Source organism: Notechis scutatus, chromosome 2 (assembly GCF_049901735.1).
Source record: "Notechis scutatus isolate UNSWTSFEM ecotype Mainland chromosome 2, rNotScu1.2, whole genome shotgun sequence".
NCBI classification, from domain to species: Eukaryota; Metazoa; Chordata; class Lepidosauria; order Squamata; family Elapidae; genus Notechis; species Notechis scutatus.
In genome coordinates this window covers 174,454,656-174,472,027 of record NC_142010.1, presented here as the reverse complement: position 1 = coordinate 174,472,027, position 17,372 = coordinate 174,454,656, and the positions used below count along the sequence as shown (strand labels likewise).

The 17,372-nt window shown below is 39.2% G+C and overlaps 1 protein-coding gene across 2 annotated transcripts in view; it reads left to right on the top strand.

The window, feature by feature from the left end:
• Positions 1-2,749, top strand: part of LOC113415442 (protein regulator of cytokinesis 1-like) — a 47,033-nt gene extending 44,284 nt beyond the window's left edge. For both annotated transcript variants that reach the window (XM_026672850.2, XM_026672849.2), the window contains one exon: positions 2,188-2,749. In XM_026672850.2, the coding sequence (XP_026528635.2) occupies positions 2,188-2,262 (75 nt within the window). In that variant the 3' untranslated portion in view covers positions 2,263-2,749. The remainder of the gene's footprint in view (positions 1-2,187) is intronic.
• The last annotated feature ends 14,623 nt before the right edge of the window (positions 2,750-17,372 follow it).

Sequence of the window (17,372 nt, the reverse complement as noted above, 5' to 3'; positions counted from 1 at the left end):
GTATAATTAGTAATGGTTAGCACTATTACAGTTTAATTCTGCCAGATAGTATTATGGAACCATCATGATTGCAGTTTTAGAAAGCAAAGTTGAAAACAGTTCATCTTGAATTTAATTCCACCAAGCAGTTTTAATTCCACCAAGAAATCCCACATAGACTTTAGCATATGTAGGCATGTAACTTCCACTAAATCTTGTGGGAGTTACTTTGGAATAAATATGCATAGGATATCACTCTTAAATAAAAAAATATTTTAAACATCAAAGTAATTTCAGGTCAAGAAAGCAAACCAATAATGCTCCAGATATTCCTGGTACTTAACAGCAGCCCAACCAGCATGGCTAATAGTAAGAGTTGCTGGTTGGTGGGCTGTGGATCACAAATTCCCTACCATCCAGCTTTAGGTGTGCTGACAGAGCAAGTCACTGAGTTCACATATCACAGTAAACCAGGGGTCGCCAACCTTTTGGACCCCAGGGACCACCAAACTCATAATTTTAAATACAGGGGACCACTAACATGAATTTTAACTGATGGTGACTTGCTGACGTTGGTGAGAGAGAGAGATCTGATCTAACCTACCCCCCCCCACACACACACACAAACACACAGCAGCAGGGTAAGATTCAAATTTAACAATCTGTTCTGTGGGCGTGGCCTAATTTGTGGGTGTGGCTTGGTGGTCATGTGACTGGCTGGGCATGGCTTGTATGTAAATATAATCAGGCAAAGCAGGCAGGCAGATTGAGTTGCTCACAGAATCATTCAGAGATCTATCTATCTGCCATCAGTTACCTGAATCTGTCACATAAAATTTGCTTGCCATGAGTCTGCACTGAATAATAGAAACTTCAGTCCTAAGGAAGGTTTGGCTCTGCTTAAAAGCAGAGCCAAAGATCTAAAGACTAGCTAGAAAGCAAGAAACCCACCCATTTCCTGCTTTCTAGCTAATCTAAATCTCCCGGAACAGCTGTTGGTCGGGGAGGAGGAAAAATAGCAACTTAGCAGGCATGTTTGATGGGTTAGGAGTGAGTGGGCAGGGAGGGTTCCCGCAGGCCATGTGGGGGGCACAGCCTTGTGTTCCTGCACAGCCTGGATTAATTGCTTTGGGGTGTGTGCTTTGGGGATGACATTTCTCTGCAGGCCACCAAAATTTTCTCACGGACCACCAGTTGGCGACATTTACACTAAACTATAGCATGAATTACTTGATTTGCTTTGTGTAGAGCACGTCCTTTTTTGTCATATATCAATTCTGAGAACATGGTGTGGGTAGACTTGCAAAATGGGTGCTGGGTGGATTACCCATTCATGTCTGGTGGGTTATAATTAGTTACAAAGCCTTGGCTTACCAAAAGCTGTCCTAACATTCCTGCTTCCTATCTTTGCCCTATTCTCTTTGGGAATATTATTGAAAGTAAAGGCGATACTACTTTGCAACTTTCTGTTTTGTTTTGTTTTTTAATTAAAATGTTTTAGTCAGGTGAGGCAGAAAGTCTGGCCCCAGGGGAATGTGTTCTGTAAACTCAGCCAATTTTGATTGATTCAATAAGCTCTACAGGTAATATTTTCCTACCAACCCAACCATCGGTTCAGCAACATTTGAAATTACGATGGCACTCAAAAAGGAAGATTTACAACTGGTCCTCACACTTATGACCACTGCAGCATTTCTATGGTCATGTGTGGCAATGCAGGTGCTTGCAACTGGTGCATATTTATGGGGATCACAGTCTCCCTGTGGTCGCCATTTACCACCTTCCCAGCCAGCTTTCAAGAAGCAAAATCATTGGGGAAGCTGACAGGAAATTACAAGTCACAGTAACATGACAAATGTTAGGTTTATTAAAGACCACAGGTGATTTGCTTTACAACCAGAGCCAGAGCTGACATTGTAAGTTGGTATGGTTACTTGATGATGACATGGCATAGCAATGGAGTTGCTGATTCCAATTGTGGTTAATAAGTGAAGACTACCTGTATTTAAGCAAGCCAGAGCTTAGCACAATATATAATGTGAGCTTTATTCACACGTAATTGGTTGTTGGGATCACCAAAACAACAGGATTATTGGAGTTACAGCTTTATTGAAGCATGAAGGAGAAATGCATTGAAATGTAAACATTTATGAATTGATGTTTTGTTAGCTCTACTGCACAATTTTCTTATCCCTTTCAATATTACAGAACGAACTTGCAGTTAAATCAAGCATCAACAACAGGATTTTGAATTCCACACTCAAAGAGAATTTGAATGAATGAACCTTACTTGAAGTCTTCTCTTGCAAAGCTCATCAAGTCAATGGGAACTGAATGAACCTTATATCATTATGTAATAAGATACTAATAGGTCACCTTTTTTTAATAATCCGTATTTCTTTTCTGGTTGTATGTATATAAAACAATCAGAATACCACCACTTATATAATAAATGCTATTTTTATGGAAGAACGACTTTAGCAAACAGTAAGCTTAAATAGTTTCTTTTATATGTCTTAAATGCAGAGTGAATATACCAAATGAGGGGTTTATGATTAAAGGAATAATTATAAGTTGAGGGGAGAGGTGATAAAAAGCAGGTGTACTGTACAGTATCAGAAAGCCCTTGTTTATTTAAGACAATATAATATATGAAAGTCAGGTTATTCGTTGATATGTGTTCCTGTTTTCATTATCAACATTTTACTATTACAAAGTAAGTGTTTTGTGTAAATGTAAAAAAATAAAGATGTTCATCTATTTTGAAAAAGTTTTTCAAAAAAGCGAGCTGCTTCTTTTGATAATGTTTATATAGTTGCAATATATGCTGTGTTGGAATGCATTGGAGGTATTTCTCCTCAAACCATCAGAATATTTTGCCACATAATTTGGGAGGGACCCATGGTAATGATGACTATTCATCAAGCAACAGTATGTACTTCATAATAACATCGATTTCTGACATGGCTTTGATAAAATGGCTTTTACATGGATCTTGAAATTGTCCAGCAGGTTTCAGAAAGATTATAGAAAAGGATTAAAATTCCCTTTTTGTTTGTATTATGTGCTTACCTGGTTTAAATTATATTGATTGTTAGAGGGTTGATTGTTGTCCAGAGTGTGATTAGAGGACGAGGAAAACAACAACAAGAAGAGACAAAAGGCAGTAATAGGCCTTTGGGTGCAATCCTAAAATATAAGAGTGCCACTCGAACACCATTGACATACTGTAGATTAAAATCACCACCAATCAGTTGCAAAATGCAGCTTTTCTGAGAACAGCTTAAGTCTTGTGGATACCTTTAACACCATCAAACAATATCTGTCTGTCCCAAGTCCTTAGGAAAGACTCAACAGATGGACAAAAATGCCAAACCCAATCTAAATATGTGGCTGAGTGTGTGAGCAATCAATAATACAATACCACGCCATGCCATTGATTATCAGCACATTGGTGGTGTACCAAAAAGCCTTAGATGACAATTAGAAAATATGCACGAAATCTCTGTAAGTCAATTACAAAATGCCATACTATTTGGACCTGCGCTTATATTATGGCAATACATTATGAAACCCTAGGTTTTTGTCAAAAAGCTGATCTGCACTGAAGGCCAATACCAGCTAAAAAAACTGCCAGCTATCATTTTAAGCTGTGTATATAATAATGTGTAGTAAAGATTGTTTCCTGAATAGTGGTACAAGATTGGTTTCTGAATAGTGGCAGCATTTTTTTTCTTGAAAGGTAATTGGGAAGCCTGCTGGCTTCAGGTGGCCTTCTAAGCACTCCCTTTGGAGCTCCAGAACTTCTATATATATGCCAAAATTTGGCAGGATCATGAACAAAACAGTGATAATTTTTTTAAAATTAAAAACAAGAAGGTAGAGCTGGCAGCTAAAGTGTGCAGTGTGTAAATGAAACTCAAAAAAGGTCAAAAGCTATTTAACTCACAGCTCTTGATGACATTAAAAGTTTTTGCCACTTGCCTGGTGGGTCTGAATTTATTTGCTTATTTGCTTATTCATTTATCAAATGTATACAACTGCCCATCTGACCAAACAAGTGATATGGCCGGTATGTGGTTCTAAGGCCAAAAAAAGAACTACCAATTTTTATTTCTTAAGAGAACCCTTGTCCGACATGCATTCAAGCTAGCTAGAGCCTTATCTCTAATCGCATCACTAAAATACATTACAGGTAGTCCTTGACTTACAACTGTTTAGTGACTGCTTAAAGTTACAATGACACTGCAAAAAATGTGATTTTTGACCAGTTTTTCACACTTATAACCCAGCATCTCCATGATCGTCATCAAAATTCAGATGCTTAGCAATTGACTCCTATTTATGGAAGTTGCAGTGTCCTTGGGTCGCTCTTTTGCAATCTTCTGACGAAACAAAATCAATGAGGAAGCCAGGCTCACTTAACACTAATTTATTTAACAACTAGTGATTCACTTAAAAACCAAGATAAGAAAGGTTGTAAAATGGAGCAAATTCACTTAACAAATGCTTCATTTAACAACAGAATTGTTGCTTTTCGATTGTGGTCATACTGTAAGTCAAGGGTTACCTGTACCTGCTTGTATCAGAATTCCTAGAATAAATAAAAAAATGATCTAATAATGAATAGTATTCAAGGGCAGGATATCAATGATTGTGTTTCCAATTTTAACCCAGCAAATTTGCATAATTTTGAAGGATTAGATTATGCTTGCAAATGCATCTTTATATATGGAATATATTTCTTTGTGCATTATAAATATATGGCATAAAAGCGACACATGTCATACTACTTGTAACTTATACACATTTATTTTAGCAGATTGGAGTAGGGGAGGGGGAATTCTTAAGTAGGTTATATGACTTGTTTCAGGCTCACAATATACTTCAAAATGACATACTTAATATCAATTTTTTGTAAGAAATGGTAAGTACAAGAAATTAAACTATGCAGATACTTTTTATTAACAACAGAAACATTTTAATTATATTGGATTTGCCCCCAAAATGTTAAGAAAACAACATTGTACTATAATTGTGAAACCTCATGTACGTAGGTGAAGGAATAAATTCTCACATATTTCAGAAAGATACCTAGTTTGGGTTAAAAGCAGAATTTTGAAAACTTCCAAGAGTGAATTCCCAATTACTATTGGACTGAGTTAATTAAGGCAGACTTTCTTTGAAATAATTTATTTCCATAGTTTCTCATAGTAATATTGAAAAATATAATTGTTTTATCCCTATATTTCATTGTGGTATTGACAGTGTGCTGTAGAGGTACTGTTTTCTACCTATTTTCCAAAGCACCAGAAGGCAAGCTAAGAAATAATGGACGGAGAGAGAGAACCAAGCAGAGAAGCAACTTGGAATTAAGGAGAAATTTTCTAACAGAGAACAATTGACCAGCGCAACGGCTTGCCTACAGATATTATGGGTGCTCCATCACTGGAGGTTTTTAAGAACAGACTGGACAGCCATTTGTCTGGAATTTCTTGCTTGAGGGTTTCTTGCTTGAGCAGGAGTGCTGAACTAGAAAACTTCCAAGATCCCTTCCAACTCTGTTATTCTGTTCTCTTGTTTTCATTTCATTACCTACAAATGGGTACCTACCAGTGTACAAATGCATATTTTGCATGTATCTTTTGCAATGGTAACAAAATCAATCCATAACCAAAAGTAAAATTGCTAGTGCTAATCGACCCATTGTAATAGTATTAGCATTGTTTTAATTCTTGCAACAACCCTACCTTCTTCTCTAGCTAAACACTGCCCTCTAGAGGGTCTAATATGTTGGTGCCATAGTTAGAAATCTAAATACATCCAGCGCTTGTCCTCTGAATAATCCATTTAAAATTAATCCAACCATTATACAATATACTTCTGAGCTGCCTTGATCATCAATGATTTCAAATATGTAGGTTTTTCAACATGGGAGATGGGGAGGATTACATTGGGGAAAACAGGTAAAGCCAAATTTATATAAGCAATAGCACTTAAGACTTATGTACTGCTTCATAGTGCTTTACAGCCCTCTCTAAGTGGTTTACAGTGTCAGCCTATTGCCCCCAACAATTTGGGTCCTCATTTCAAGAACCTTGGAAGGGTGGAAGGCTGAGAGAACCATGAGTCAGTCAGGATTGAACTGCTGGCAGTTGGCAGAATTGGCCTGCATTACTACATTTTTACCACTGCACCACTGCAGCCATTTTACTATTTTGAGAGATCATAATAATACAATGTTTGAGAATCTTGAGAAGTTAAATCTATTTTCTTTTTCATCTTGATGGAGCAAAATCCCTTTCTGTTCACAAGAAGCTACTACTGAATTTCAGGATCCTTACTGCAAGACTATAGTATTACCTGGGAGCTCCCCTTGAAGACTGGTTAGGAACTATAGTTGTGTGTGTCCGACAGAGATCAGTCTTTATAGGATGCCCTGCTTGTGTAAAGCAGAGCAGGTAAAAGATTCTCTGTTACTTGTAATTGTATTTAAAATAATGGGATTTAAATGAAATGGTTGGTTTTTCTTGATACCTTGTTAATAAAATCAAATGCACACTTGGGGGGACACTTTAATAAGATAAAAAGGTAAGCATTCAAACTTTCAGCATCTGCATTCAAGAGGGACATCAATGTATTTTTCAATGCCTTTAGCTCTCTGAATAAAGCAGGCAGAACCAAATTGATGGGTGGGTGGGTGGATGGATGGATGGATAGATAGATTATAAATTTCAACTCAAAGGGAATTCTTTATATGGATCCCCCTGCTCCACATACATACACATACATCCATTTCATTCCACAATCTGCATTTCTCAGTGGTTTCTTCTGCATTTCACTCTATTATTTGGAGCAGATTCCTGAATATGTGCTAGCAAAGGAATGAGAAAAAAACAATCCCGTTTCAATATTCACTGCTCATGGTTTGCCTCAACCTTAGGGGATTCCCCCCCCCCCCCAACTTACCAGTCTAGCTCTGATATTCTGTGGAAATCTCCCAGCCAAGTACTAACAAAATCAACCCAGCTTAGGCCAGGCAAAGTTAGAACTAAGTTCAAGTATATCTAAGAGGTCTTCCAACATTTAGGACTGGAACCGTAGATGTCCATTTTATGCACTTTGGAATGAGAACCACTTCAAACAGACACAGCCAATCTATATGTTTGCGCTGTTAGGCCATTTGATTGATCAGACCAGTCAGTGAGATCATAAAAACTAGTTTTGTTGTCATACCAATGAATTCCTGCTGCACTGGGTAACTTGAAATATTTGGAATGGAAGAAGTTATGGAAAAAATTGATACATTTATTCAATGGAGAGATGGCCCTAATATAAGGCACTCTGAAAAAGGAAGTGGGAAGTTTTTCTGGAAAGATGGGGAAAAAAACTCATCTGCCTTGATTACCATCCTTAACATATTTTTAGCAAATCTGAGATCTTTGCATGTGACAGTTAAATTATCTGGAGAAAAATTGTTCTTCATTATGAATAAAGTGTGTGTGTACATGTGCTGCTTTTACAGAAGATGGAGTTACTTTGTTTTCCTTATAACACAAACAATATATTTAAGCTAAGTTCCTTCTAAAAGAAATCATATGCACATAAGTGTGAATCTTTGCAACTATTCTTGAAAAGTAGAAAGTGGTGGAGAGCTAGCACTTGCCACCTGCAGAGCATCATAGGAGGGAAGCTGTCTTACTGCATGGTAGCAAAAAAATCAGGAGCCTGGTAGCACTTTTTCTGACTGGGTAGTCCCCGTTTAGTGACTGCCTCATTCAGCAACTGTTTGTAGCTGCGACAGTGATAAAAAAGTAATTTTATGACCAATCCTCTTTTGCAGATCTGTAAAATATAACAGAGATGAAGTAAGATCATAAGCACGGTTACAATTTCACTTATTGGCCATTTGGCTTAACGACTGAGTTATTGATCCCAACTGTGGATTAACACGTTTTATTAAAAGGCAGTTTTCTTCTGATCATCTGCAGAGTAGAAATTAACCACTTGGGGGCGCTCACTTCCAACCCACTGCAGCTAAGACACTTGCTTCTTTGCAGTGCAATAAAACAGGGACCAAGGTCTTTTGAATTAGGCTTTCATCGTGGGGTTACCGATTTTGATTCCCAAGATTTTCCCATGGTTCCAGATGATGCCTTCCATTTATAACTTTCCCATGTCTTGCATATTCTTCCTACCCTAGAAAAATATATTGAGGAACAATGAAATAATGGTTCTTTTGGAAAATCAAAAGGTTCTTTTGGAAGTAGAAAGAATGCAAAGAAGAGGAACAAAGATTATAAGGGGTCTGGAGTCTAAACTGTATGATGAACAATTGAGGGAGCGAGTTATATCTTATGTAAAAAGAAAAAGGATTAGGGGAGATTTGATAGCAGTCTTCCAAGTATTTGAGGGGCTGTCATAGAAGGAATTGACCTATTCTCCAAAGCAGGAGTCGCCAACCTTTTGGACCTTGGACCACCAAACTCATAAATTTAAATTCCGGGGACTGATGGTGGGAGAGAGAGAGAGAGATCTGATTTAACCTCTCTCTCCCTCTCCCTTTCTCTCCCCCCCACCCCACACACACAGAGGTAGGGATGGGTGGGATTCAGATTTCTTAACAACCGGTTCTGTTGGCGTGACCTAATTTGTGGATTTGGCTTGGTGGTCATGTGACTGGCTGGGCATGACTTGTATCTAAATATTATAAATATTTATATAAATATTGAATTTTTTATTTAAAAAAGAGCAACTTTTACCCAAAATCAGGCACAGCAGGCAGGCAGATTGAGTTGCTCACAGAATCACAGATTCACTCAGAGATCTATCTTTCTGGCATTCGGCTACCTGAGTCTGTCACATACAATTTGCTTGCAAGCAAACTCATAACATTTGCTAGCAAGCAAACTCACAAAATTAACTCACAACACACCATGTATGTAAATATTGAATTTTTTATTTAAAAAAAAGAGCAAAGTTAGGCAAAGCAAGCAGACAGATTGAGTTGCTCACAGAATCACAGATTCATTCAGAGATCTATCTTTCTGCCATTGGCTACCTGAGTCTGCACTGACAAATAGAAGCTTCAGTCCTAAGGATGGTTCGGCTCTGCTTAAAAGCAGAGCCAAAGATCTAAAGATTAGCTAGAAAGCAACGATTTCCTGCTTTCTAGCTAATCTAAATCTCCCGGCACAGCAGAACAGCTGATGATTGGGAGGGGGGAGGAAAAATAGCAACTTAGCAGGCAAGTTTGCCAGGTAAGGAGTGAATGGGAGGGGAGGGTTCCAGAGGTGGTATTCAGCAGGTTCTGACCAGTTCTGGAGAACTGGTAGCGGAAATTTTGAGTCGATCGAAGAACCGGCAAATACCACTTCTGACTGGAGATTTTACAGTATCTTTCTCCTGCCACGCCCACCAAGTCACGCCCACAGAACCGGTAATTTTAAAAAAAATTGAATCCCACCACTGGAGGGTTCCTGTGGGCTATGTGGGTGGTGCAGCCTTGTGTTCCCGCGCAGCCTAGATTAATTGCTTTGGGGGGGGTTCTCTGGGGGTGACGTTTCTCTGCGGACCACCAAAATTTTCTTACAGACCACCGGTTGGCAACCACTGCTCCAAAGAACAAGAAGTGGGTGGAAGATCATTAGTGATAGATCCATCCTAGAATTAAGGAGAAATTGCCTGACAGTGAGAGCAATTAATCAGTGGAATAGCTTAACTCCAGAAGTTGTGGATGCTCCATCATTGGAAGTTTTCAAGAAGAGACTGGATAGTCATTTGTCCGAAATGGTACAGAGTCTCCTGCTTGAGCAAGAGGTTGGTCTAGATAGAAGACCTCCAAGATCCTTTCCAACCCCATTCTATGTTTTATTTGGAGAGACAGTCTACACAGCCACTGCAGAAACTTGAAGGGAGCATTTGATTTGCCACATGGTATTTAAAGTTCTGTTTATGTCAGCAAAAAAGTTGACGTAGATACATTCCAGAAGATAAATTCAAATCTATAGTCTATCACAGGGGTCCCCAACCACCGGGCCCCGGACCGGTACGGTCCGTGGAACATTTTCTACCAGGCCACCGGTTTGCTGGGCGCCGCCATCTTGTTTTGATGAGAAAGTGCTTCCGGTGAGCTTTTCTGGTTGGAAAGCGGCGTTTGGGTCCTGAAGGAATCCTCGCGCCTTAGTTTCATCGAAGGGGGGGCGGCTTCGAACAAAACTAAGGCGCGAGGATTCTTTCAGCACCCAAGGCAAGGCGAGCCGAGCGACTGCCCCGAAGCCGTCCCGAAGCCCATCGACAAAGGTACAAAGGAGGAGTTGAAGGTGGCGGGGAGAAGCGGGGGGTGGCTGGCTGGCCGGTCACTCAGCTCGCCTTGCCATGTGTGCTGATGCCGGTACCGGGCCGCAGATTATTTTGTGATGCCGGTACCAGGCTGTGGCACAAAAAAGGTTGGGGGCCACTGGTCTATCACACCTAAATTAGCAATGAGAACATCTTAAAAGTTCGGAATTATGATGCTTGGAGAGACAGTCTACACAGCCACTGCAGTAGAAGGCTGGGAAAATATTAATGAAGGTAAGGAATTAACAACAGGAGCAGACATCAAAAATAAATCCCTGAAGAAAAACTTTTTAGATCCATGATACATGACCTGCTTTCATTTATTAGTGCATTTTTTTTTCCTAATAGAACAAGGAAATGTTATGGGGCTTGGGGCAATAAAAGAAGCATTGTGGTTGAAGAGGTTAAGGACTTAAATGACATTTGAAACTTGAAGGGAGCATTTGATTTGCCACGTGGTATTTAAAGTTCTGTTTATGTCAGCAAAAAAGTTGACGTAGATACATTGCAGAAGATAAACTCAAATCTATAGTCTATCACACCTAAATTAGCAATGAGAACATCTTAAAACTTTAGAATTATGATGTTGCCTGAAGATAACTGCCTATAAAATAGAACAAAACCTCACAAACGTACAAAATACATGTCGTAAGCATGCGAGACAGCTTTCCCTGATAAAGCAGGCAAAACATGGATCAATTCCAAGATAAGAATTTATGTTGAAGTTTCTCATTCTATATTTGGGAAATAAATAAATAAATAAATCCCTCCCCCAATTCTATCTTAGCATTTCCAGTCCTCCTTTTCAGTTTTTAATCATGAAGCCAGGGAAAATAATCTATGAAATCTGATTATGTGACAAAACTGGTTTTGCATTAGGGAGAGGCTTTGCTTTGGGCGAATGTTTTTATGCAAAGAGACCGACCTGGAATTGGAAGAGAGCTTTCCATAAATAGATACAATTACTTATCACAACCAATTGGAGATAACCAGAAATGGGATGATGTCATCATTTTAGTATCTGATCAGGTTAAACTATAAAATGTCATTTGGACAGATTAGGAACCTCATTTAATTGTGCAATTCCCCCCCCCCCCTTTCTCCAGCAATGGGGAGGAAAGCACAAAAGCATCTGTTTGTTTGAATGTCCTTGGAGCCACAGCCCTCAAAAAGAGACTAGCAAGAAAAGGCTGTTTCACGGAAGATTACACCTTATTTTAGTTTTTAATCTCTGAACATTCCTCTGGGCAGAAGAAGAAAAAACAGAAAGATTTGTGTTTTGTTTTGCAAGAAGGACATGCTTTAACCATCCTTGAATAAGGAGGTGTTTTGAAATTTCTGGGAGGGGAGGAAGTGTGTTTCAGTTCAGCTGTGAGAGAAATAAGCCGGTATAGAAATTGGCTGTGCCATCAAACATGAAAAACACGTGATTGTTCAGCAAATAGCATCCTTTACATTAGAGGTGGTATTCAGCAGGTTCTGACCAGTTCTGGAGAACCGGTAGCGGACATTTTGAATAGTTCGGAGAACCGGCAAATACCACCTCTGATTGGCCCTGCCCCCATCTATTCTCTGCCTCCTGAGTCCCAGCCAATCAGCTGGGTCTTCTTTTGTTGCCCTGCACAGGAGAGCTGGAAAGCAGGTTGGTGGGTAGGGAGGGAATGGATATTTTGCAGTATCCTTCCTCTGCCACGCCCACCAAGCCACGCCCACAGAACCGGTACTGAAAAATTTTGGATTCCACCCCTGCTTTACATCCTGGTTCTCAGATCTTCCTTATCCTCCAGCTCCATCCTAATGAGAACGTGTGACTTTCTTCTGATGAAAAAGGAGGATGAAGGATTTGGGGTTTTTTTGTCATACAGGTAGCCCTTGATCTAGGGCTCATCACAAATGAGCCTCACATTTCTGTTGCTAAGTGAGACAGTTGTTAAGTGAGTTTTGCCGCATGTTTCGACCTTCCTTGCCACAGTGGTTAAGCAAATCACTGCAGTTCTTAAGTTAGCTACGCTTACTTGTTTAAGCGAATGTGTCTCTTCCCCATTGACTTTGCTTGTCAGAAGGTCAAAGAAGGTGATCACATGACCCCAGGACACTGCAACAGTCATAAATATGAGTCAGTTGCCAAGTGTTCAAAATTTTGATCACATAACCACAGGATGATTGTAAGTGTGAAAAATGGTCATAAGTCACTTTTTTCAGTGACTTTTTTCCAATTTCAGATACTTGGCAACTGACTGATATTTATGATTGTTGCAGTGTCCTGGATTTATGTCATCATCTTTTGCGACTTCTGACAAGCAAAGTTAATGGGATAACAGATTCACTTAGCAACCGTGTTACTAACTTAATGACTGCAGTGATTCACTTAACAACTGACAAGAAAGTTTGCAAAATGGAGCTAAAATTCACTTAATAAATGTCTCGCTTAGCAACAGAAATTTTGGTCTTGATGTAAGTCGAGGCCTACCTGTAGTGTCATTTAGGAGAAGGTAAACCACTCAATGTCTGAGGTTGTATGACACACTGAACACTCAAGTAGTTAACCACGGTTTAGCATAGCATGTCACGTGAACCCAGCCTATATGTTGGTGATTTGAGAATGCCTTGAAAAAGATCAGAAAATTGGGTTGATCAAACTACGTCCGAGTTAATTTCGGCCAAGCTGCTATTTGAGCAGTTTGTGGCTCAGCTCCAGTGACTATGGGGAATTTCCTACATTTTGTTTAAGACTTTCAGATTTCTTTCTTTTGAACACGTGAAAAAAAATTATGATAAAATGGGTTTGGCTTTTTGGTGAACTATGAAAGAAGCTACAATAAGATAATAAAAGGAGAAAATCAGGGAATAATCCTATTAAACAATTACAGCTAGAATGTAAGACAGAAAGAATGGGAAAGATGGGGATTGTGTCTCATTTGGATAAATTCCAAGCCCCTTTCTTGTATTTAGAAGTCCTAGTGGCACAGTGGTTAGAATTGCAGTATTGCAGGCAAATTCTGCCCACATCCTGGTGTTCGATCCTGACAGTGCTCGAGGTTGACTCAGCCTTCCACCCTTCCAAGGTCAGTAAGATGAGGGCCTAGATTGTTGGGGGCTGACATTATAAACTGCTCAGAGAGTGCTGTAAAACAATGTGGGGCGGTATAAAAGTCTCAGTGTTATTGTTCCTTACAGATAAGATCAAATGCAGAGATTGCCTGCTAAACATGAATTTGCTTTTATAGCCATTCTGGAATAATCAAGGTATCTAGTTATTCTCTGGAATAGCCTATACATCTAGACATCTTGATTATTTATTAATTATGTGCCGTCAGATTGATGTTGACTTTTAGTGACCAATAGGTAAGTTTTCTCTATGATGATCTGTCCCTAATTTGGTCCTTTGAGTCTTGCAATGGTGCGCCATCATTCATTGTTAATGACCCCATCCACCTTGCTGGTGGCCATCTTCTTCTCTTTGCTTCCTCTTTCCCAGTATTACGGCCTTCTCCACAGAGTTAATTCTTCGCATAATGTGTCCAAAGTAGGCTAATTTGAACCATGTCATTTGTGCCTCAAGCGACAACTTTGGCTTGATCTATTCCATGATTCATTTGTTTGCTTTCTTGGCTGTCCTCAGAAGTTTTCTCCAACATCAAAGTTCAAAAACATCAGCACTCTTCCTAACTTTCTTCTTCAAACTTAAACTTTAACTTGCATGGGTGGGAATACCATGGCTTGCATAATTCTGATTATAAATGTTTAAAACTTATTTTAGTTGCTTTCAGAGCTTCAGTGGCACAGTGGTTAGAGTTCAGTATTGTAGGCCACTTCTGCTGATTATCGGCTGCCTGCAATTTGGCAGTTCAAATCTCACCAGGCTCAAGGTTGACTCAGCCTTCCATCCTTCCAAGGTGGGTAAAATGAGGACCCAGATTGTTGGGGGCCATATGCTGACTCTGTAAACCTCTTAGAGAGGGCTGTAAAGCACTGTAAAGCGGTATATAAGTCTAAGTGCTATTGCTATTACTATTGTTTCTAGTACACTGTTCTGTTTGTGAATTTTACCCATTCCTCATTTTTGACCTTGTAATTGTAGGCCCCTTTACTGCAATAGTTATGTCTTTCGGCTTCTATGAATAGTATTGTAGTATTACAACATTTGAAAATGATTTTAAACCAAATATTCCGTTCCCCAATATTGAAGTAACTCAGAACATTATAGAAGGAAAAAATACATACGGTAAGACCTAATAAATGATTTGGATACTGATACTATAATAAAAATGTGACTCTTGCAGGAATACCAAGTAGATTATTTCACTTTGATCCAAGGACATCTCCACACTATGGAGATGTCAAAAAAAGTCAAGATAGATTTTCCAAAGCACCTGAAGGTCAGACAAGGAATAATGGATGGAAACTGAACAAGGAAAGATTCAACCTAGAAATAAATTTTCAGAAATTTTCTGACAGGGAGAGCAATCAACCAACGGAACAGCTTGCCTTCAGAAGTTGTGGGAGCTTCATCACTGGAAGCCTTCAAGAAGAGACTGGACTGCCACCTGTCAGAAATGGTTTAGGGTCTCTTGCTTGGGCGGAGGGGTTGGACTAGATGACCTACAAGGTACCTTCCAACTCTGTTAATCTCTTAATCTTACACATGCCACAAATCCGCAAGACTTGAGTCATCTTATAAGAATTTATATTACATTGCTAGAATCTTGGAGGGAGGTATCCAAAGTTTGGGAGCAACCTCACATTAGCTTTTGTAAAATCTCAGATTAAATCTCAGGAAACGTTTTAACAAAGACACCTGAGTTGTTGTATACATATTTGTGATATCTCTAGTAGAGAATGCACCAAATAGGCATTTTCTTTTAATTCTGCCAACCTGCAGCAATATAATGAATGGTTGTGGGAACTAGGTATATCTACTCTAATGAAGAGAAGGACTAGGGGTAATATAAAAGCAGTCTTCCAATACTTGAGGGACTATCACAGAGAAGAAAGTGTCAACTTATTCTCCAAGGCAAAGGTCCTCAAACTTGGCAACTTTAAGACTTGTAGACTTGCTGACACTATACTGACTGGAGAATTCTGGGAGTTGAAGTCCACAAGTCTTAAAGTTGCCAAGTTTCAAAGCAAATAAAGGCAGGAGAAGGAGTAACAGGTGGAAGATCATTAGTGATAGATCCATCCTAGAATTAAGGAGAAATTGCCTGACAGTGAGAGCAAGTAATCAGTGGAATAGCTTACCTCCAGAAGTTGTGGATGCGCCATCATTGGAAGTTTTCAAGAAGAGACTGGACAGCCATTTGTCCAGAATGGTATAGGATCTCCTGCTTGAGCAAGGGATTGGACTAGAACACCTCCATGGTCCCTTCCAGTCCTATTATTCTATGATCTATGTGTTTGTCCTTTGCAGAGTAACTCAGTTGATCAAAAGTCAGCAGTTCTCTTGGAAAAGCCTACCTTTTAGAATTATGGTTCTCTTCTCTATCTCCCTCTCGGCCTACTTAAAAATGAATGATTTCCATATAATCTTTTTCTAGAGTTCTGATCTGCATTGGTGTCCCTTGGCTGATAATTTATTTTGCATAACAATACCCTGAAATGCTTATGGTCAGAATGACCACCAAAGCTTTGCCCTAAAGCAGTATATATGCTGAAGCATACGTGTAATAGTACTTGTGCATATTGTCCTATGTTCTTACCTCTGTCTTTCTTCTCTTTCTCTGTTGACAGTATTAATCTTTAGTGATGACATTCAATCTATGTGGCTGTTATACTAAGTTCGCTTTGACAACAGCCTTGTCCTTTTTAACCTTCCTCTTCTATATTGTAGTAGATGATGCTTATTTTTTTAGGGAACCTCTATGCTTTGATTCAGAGCTTCATTATCCAAATGGATGTCAACTGTTTTGCACTGTCAGACAAATGTCCATAGAGGCTGCTTTTTTGAGACATCCAGAGCCCCCTCCAGCCAATCTGGGTCCATCAAAAATAGGAGGTAAGTGGCACGGCTCCTCTGTCTCACTTCATCCTTGCTCTTCACTTCACTGTGAACAGCAACGAGGAAAGGACGTTAAAAAAAAAGGCAGCCAATGGGGGAATAGTAAATCTATTCCTCCAATCATAATAGAAATATTGGGGGGGGGGGGGGAATTCTACATAATTTGGCTTCCAGAGACACATTAGAATTTCCAGAGACAGAAAGACAAGAGAAGATGGAACTAACTTCCCAATGGGAAATTGCTCTACCCTGCACCTCTATAGCAGAATGGGACAACTTGCTGAAGCCAATTCGTCACAGCCAACTTGCCATGAGACAGCTTGCTACAGGACAATTCAACAATTCAATTTAATTATTTAAAATAATTAAAAAAATATTTTAATTTTTGTCATTCCCATTTCATTTTGTCCTTCCTTTTGTACCCTTTCTTTAATGATTCTATGCCATCATTTTCTTCAATATGAGTGTAACTCTTGATCCGCAGTGAGTTGGTCGTGGCAAATTGTCCTGTGGCCAGTTGGTTGTGGCAAGTTGACTGTGGAAAAACTGACTGTGACAAGTTGTCCTAGACCCCCTCTAAAAGAAGTACCGTACTTTGGAGCTATTGTCACAGCAGTTCTTCTGCTATGCTGGAATTTAGCTTCCAGAATAAGTTGCATGGGCTTTCCAAGACTACTGGAAGTTCCAAAATATTTTGAATTCATTTGTTGGATAGAGCATTTTTACCCTGCACGACATTTTCTCTTTTGCCAGTTTTATGTAGTGATGGCCATATGGTTTCCTGAATGCCCATTGAGAAAATACTTCTGCCCAGGTATGCCAGCTGGATGTTTAACAGTAGAAACATTGTCTGGAAAGCAAGGAGTTTTTGTGTTGCATTTCCATGTTTCTCCAACTACATGTTCAAGATCTGGAATAAACACAAAAACCGTAAGCATTTGAGAGAAAACCAAAAAGCAATAATAGATCATTTGTTTGTTATTTATATTGATCAGATATTTATAAAAGGGTGCCAAACTATATATGTGATGAAAGTATTATTTCAAATGGGTAT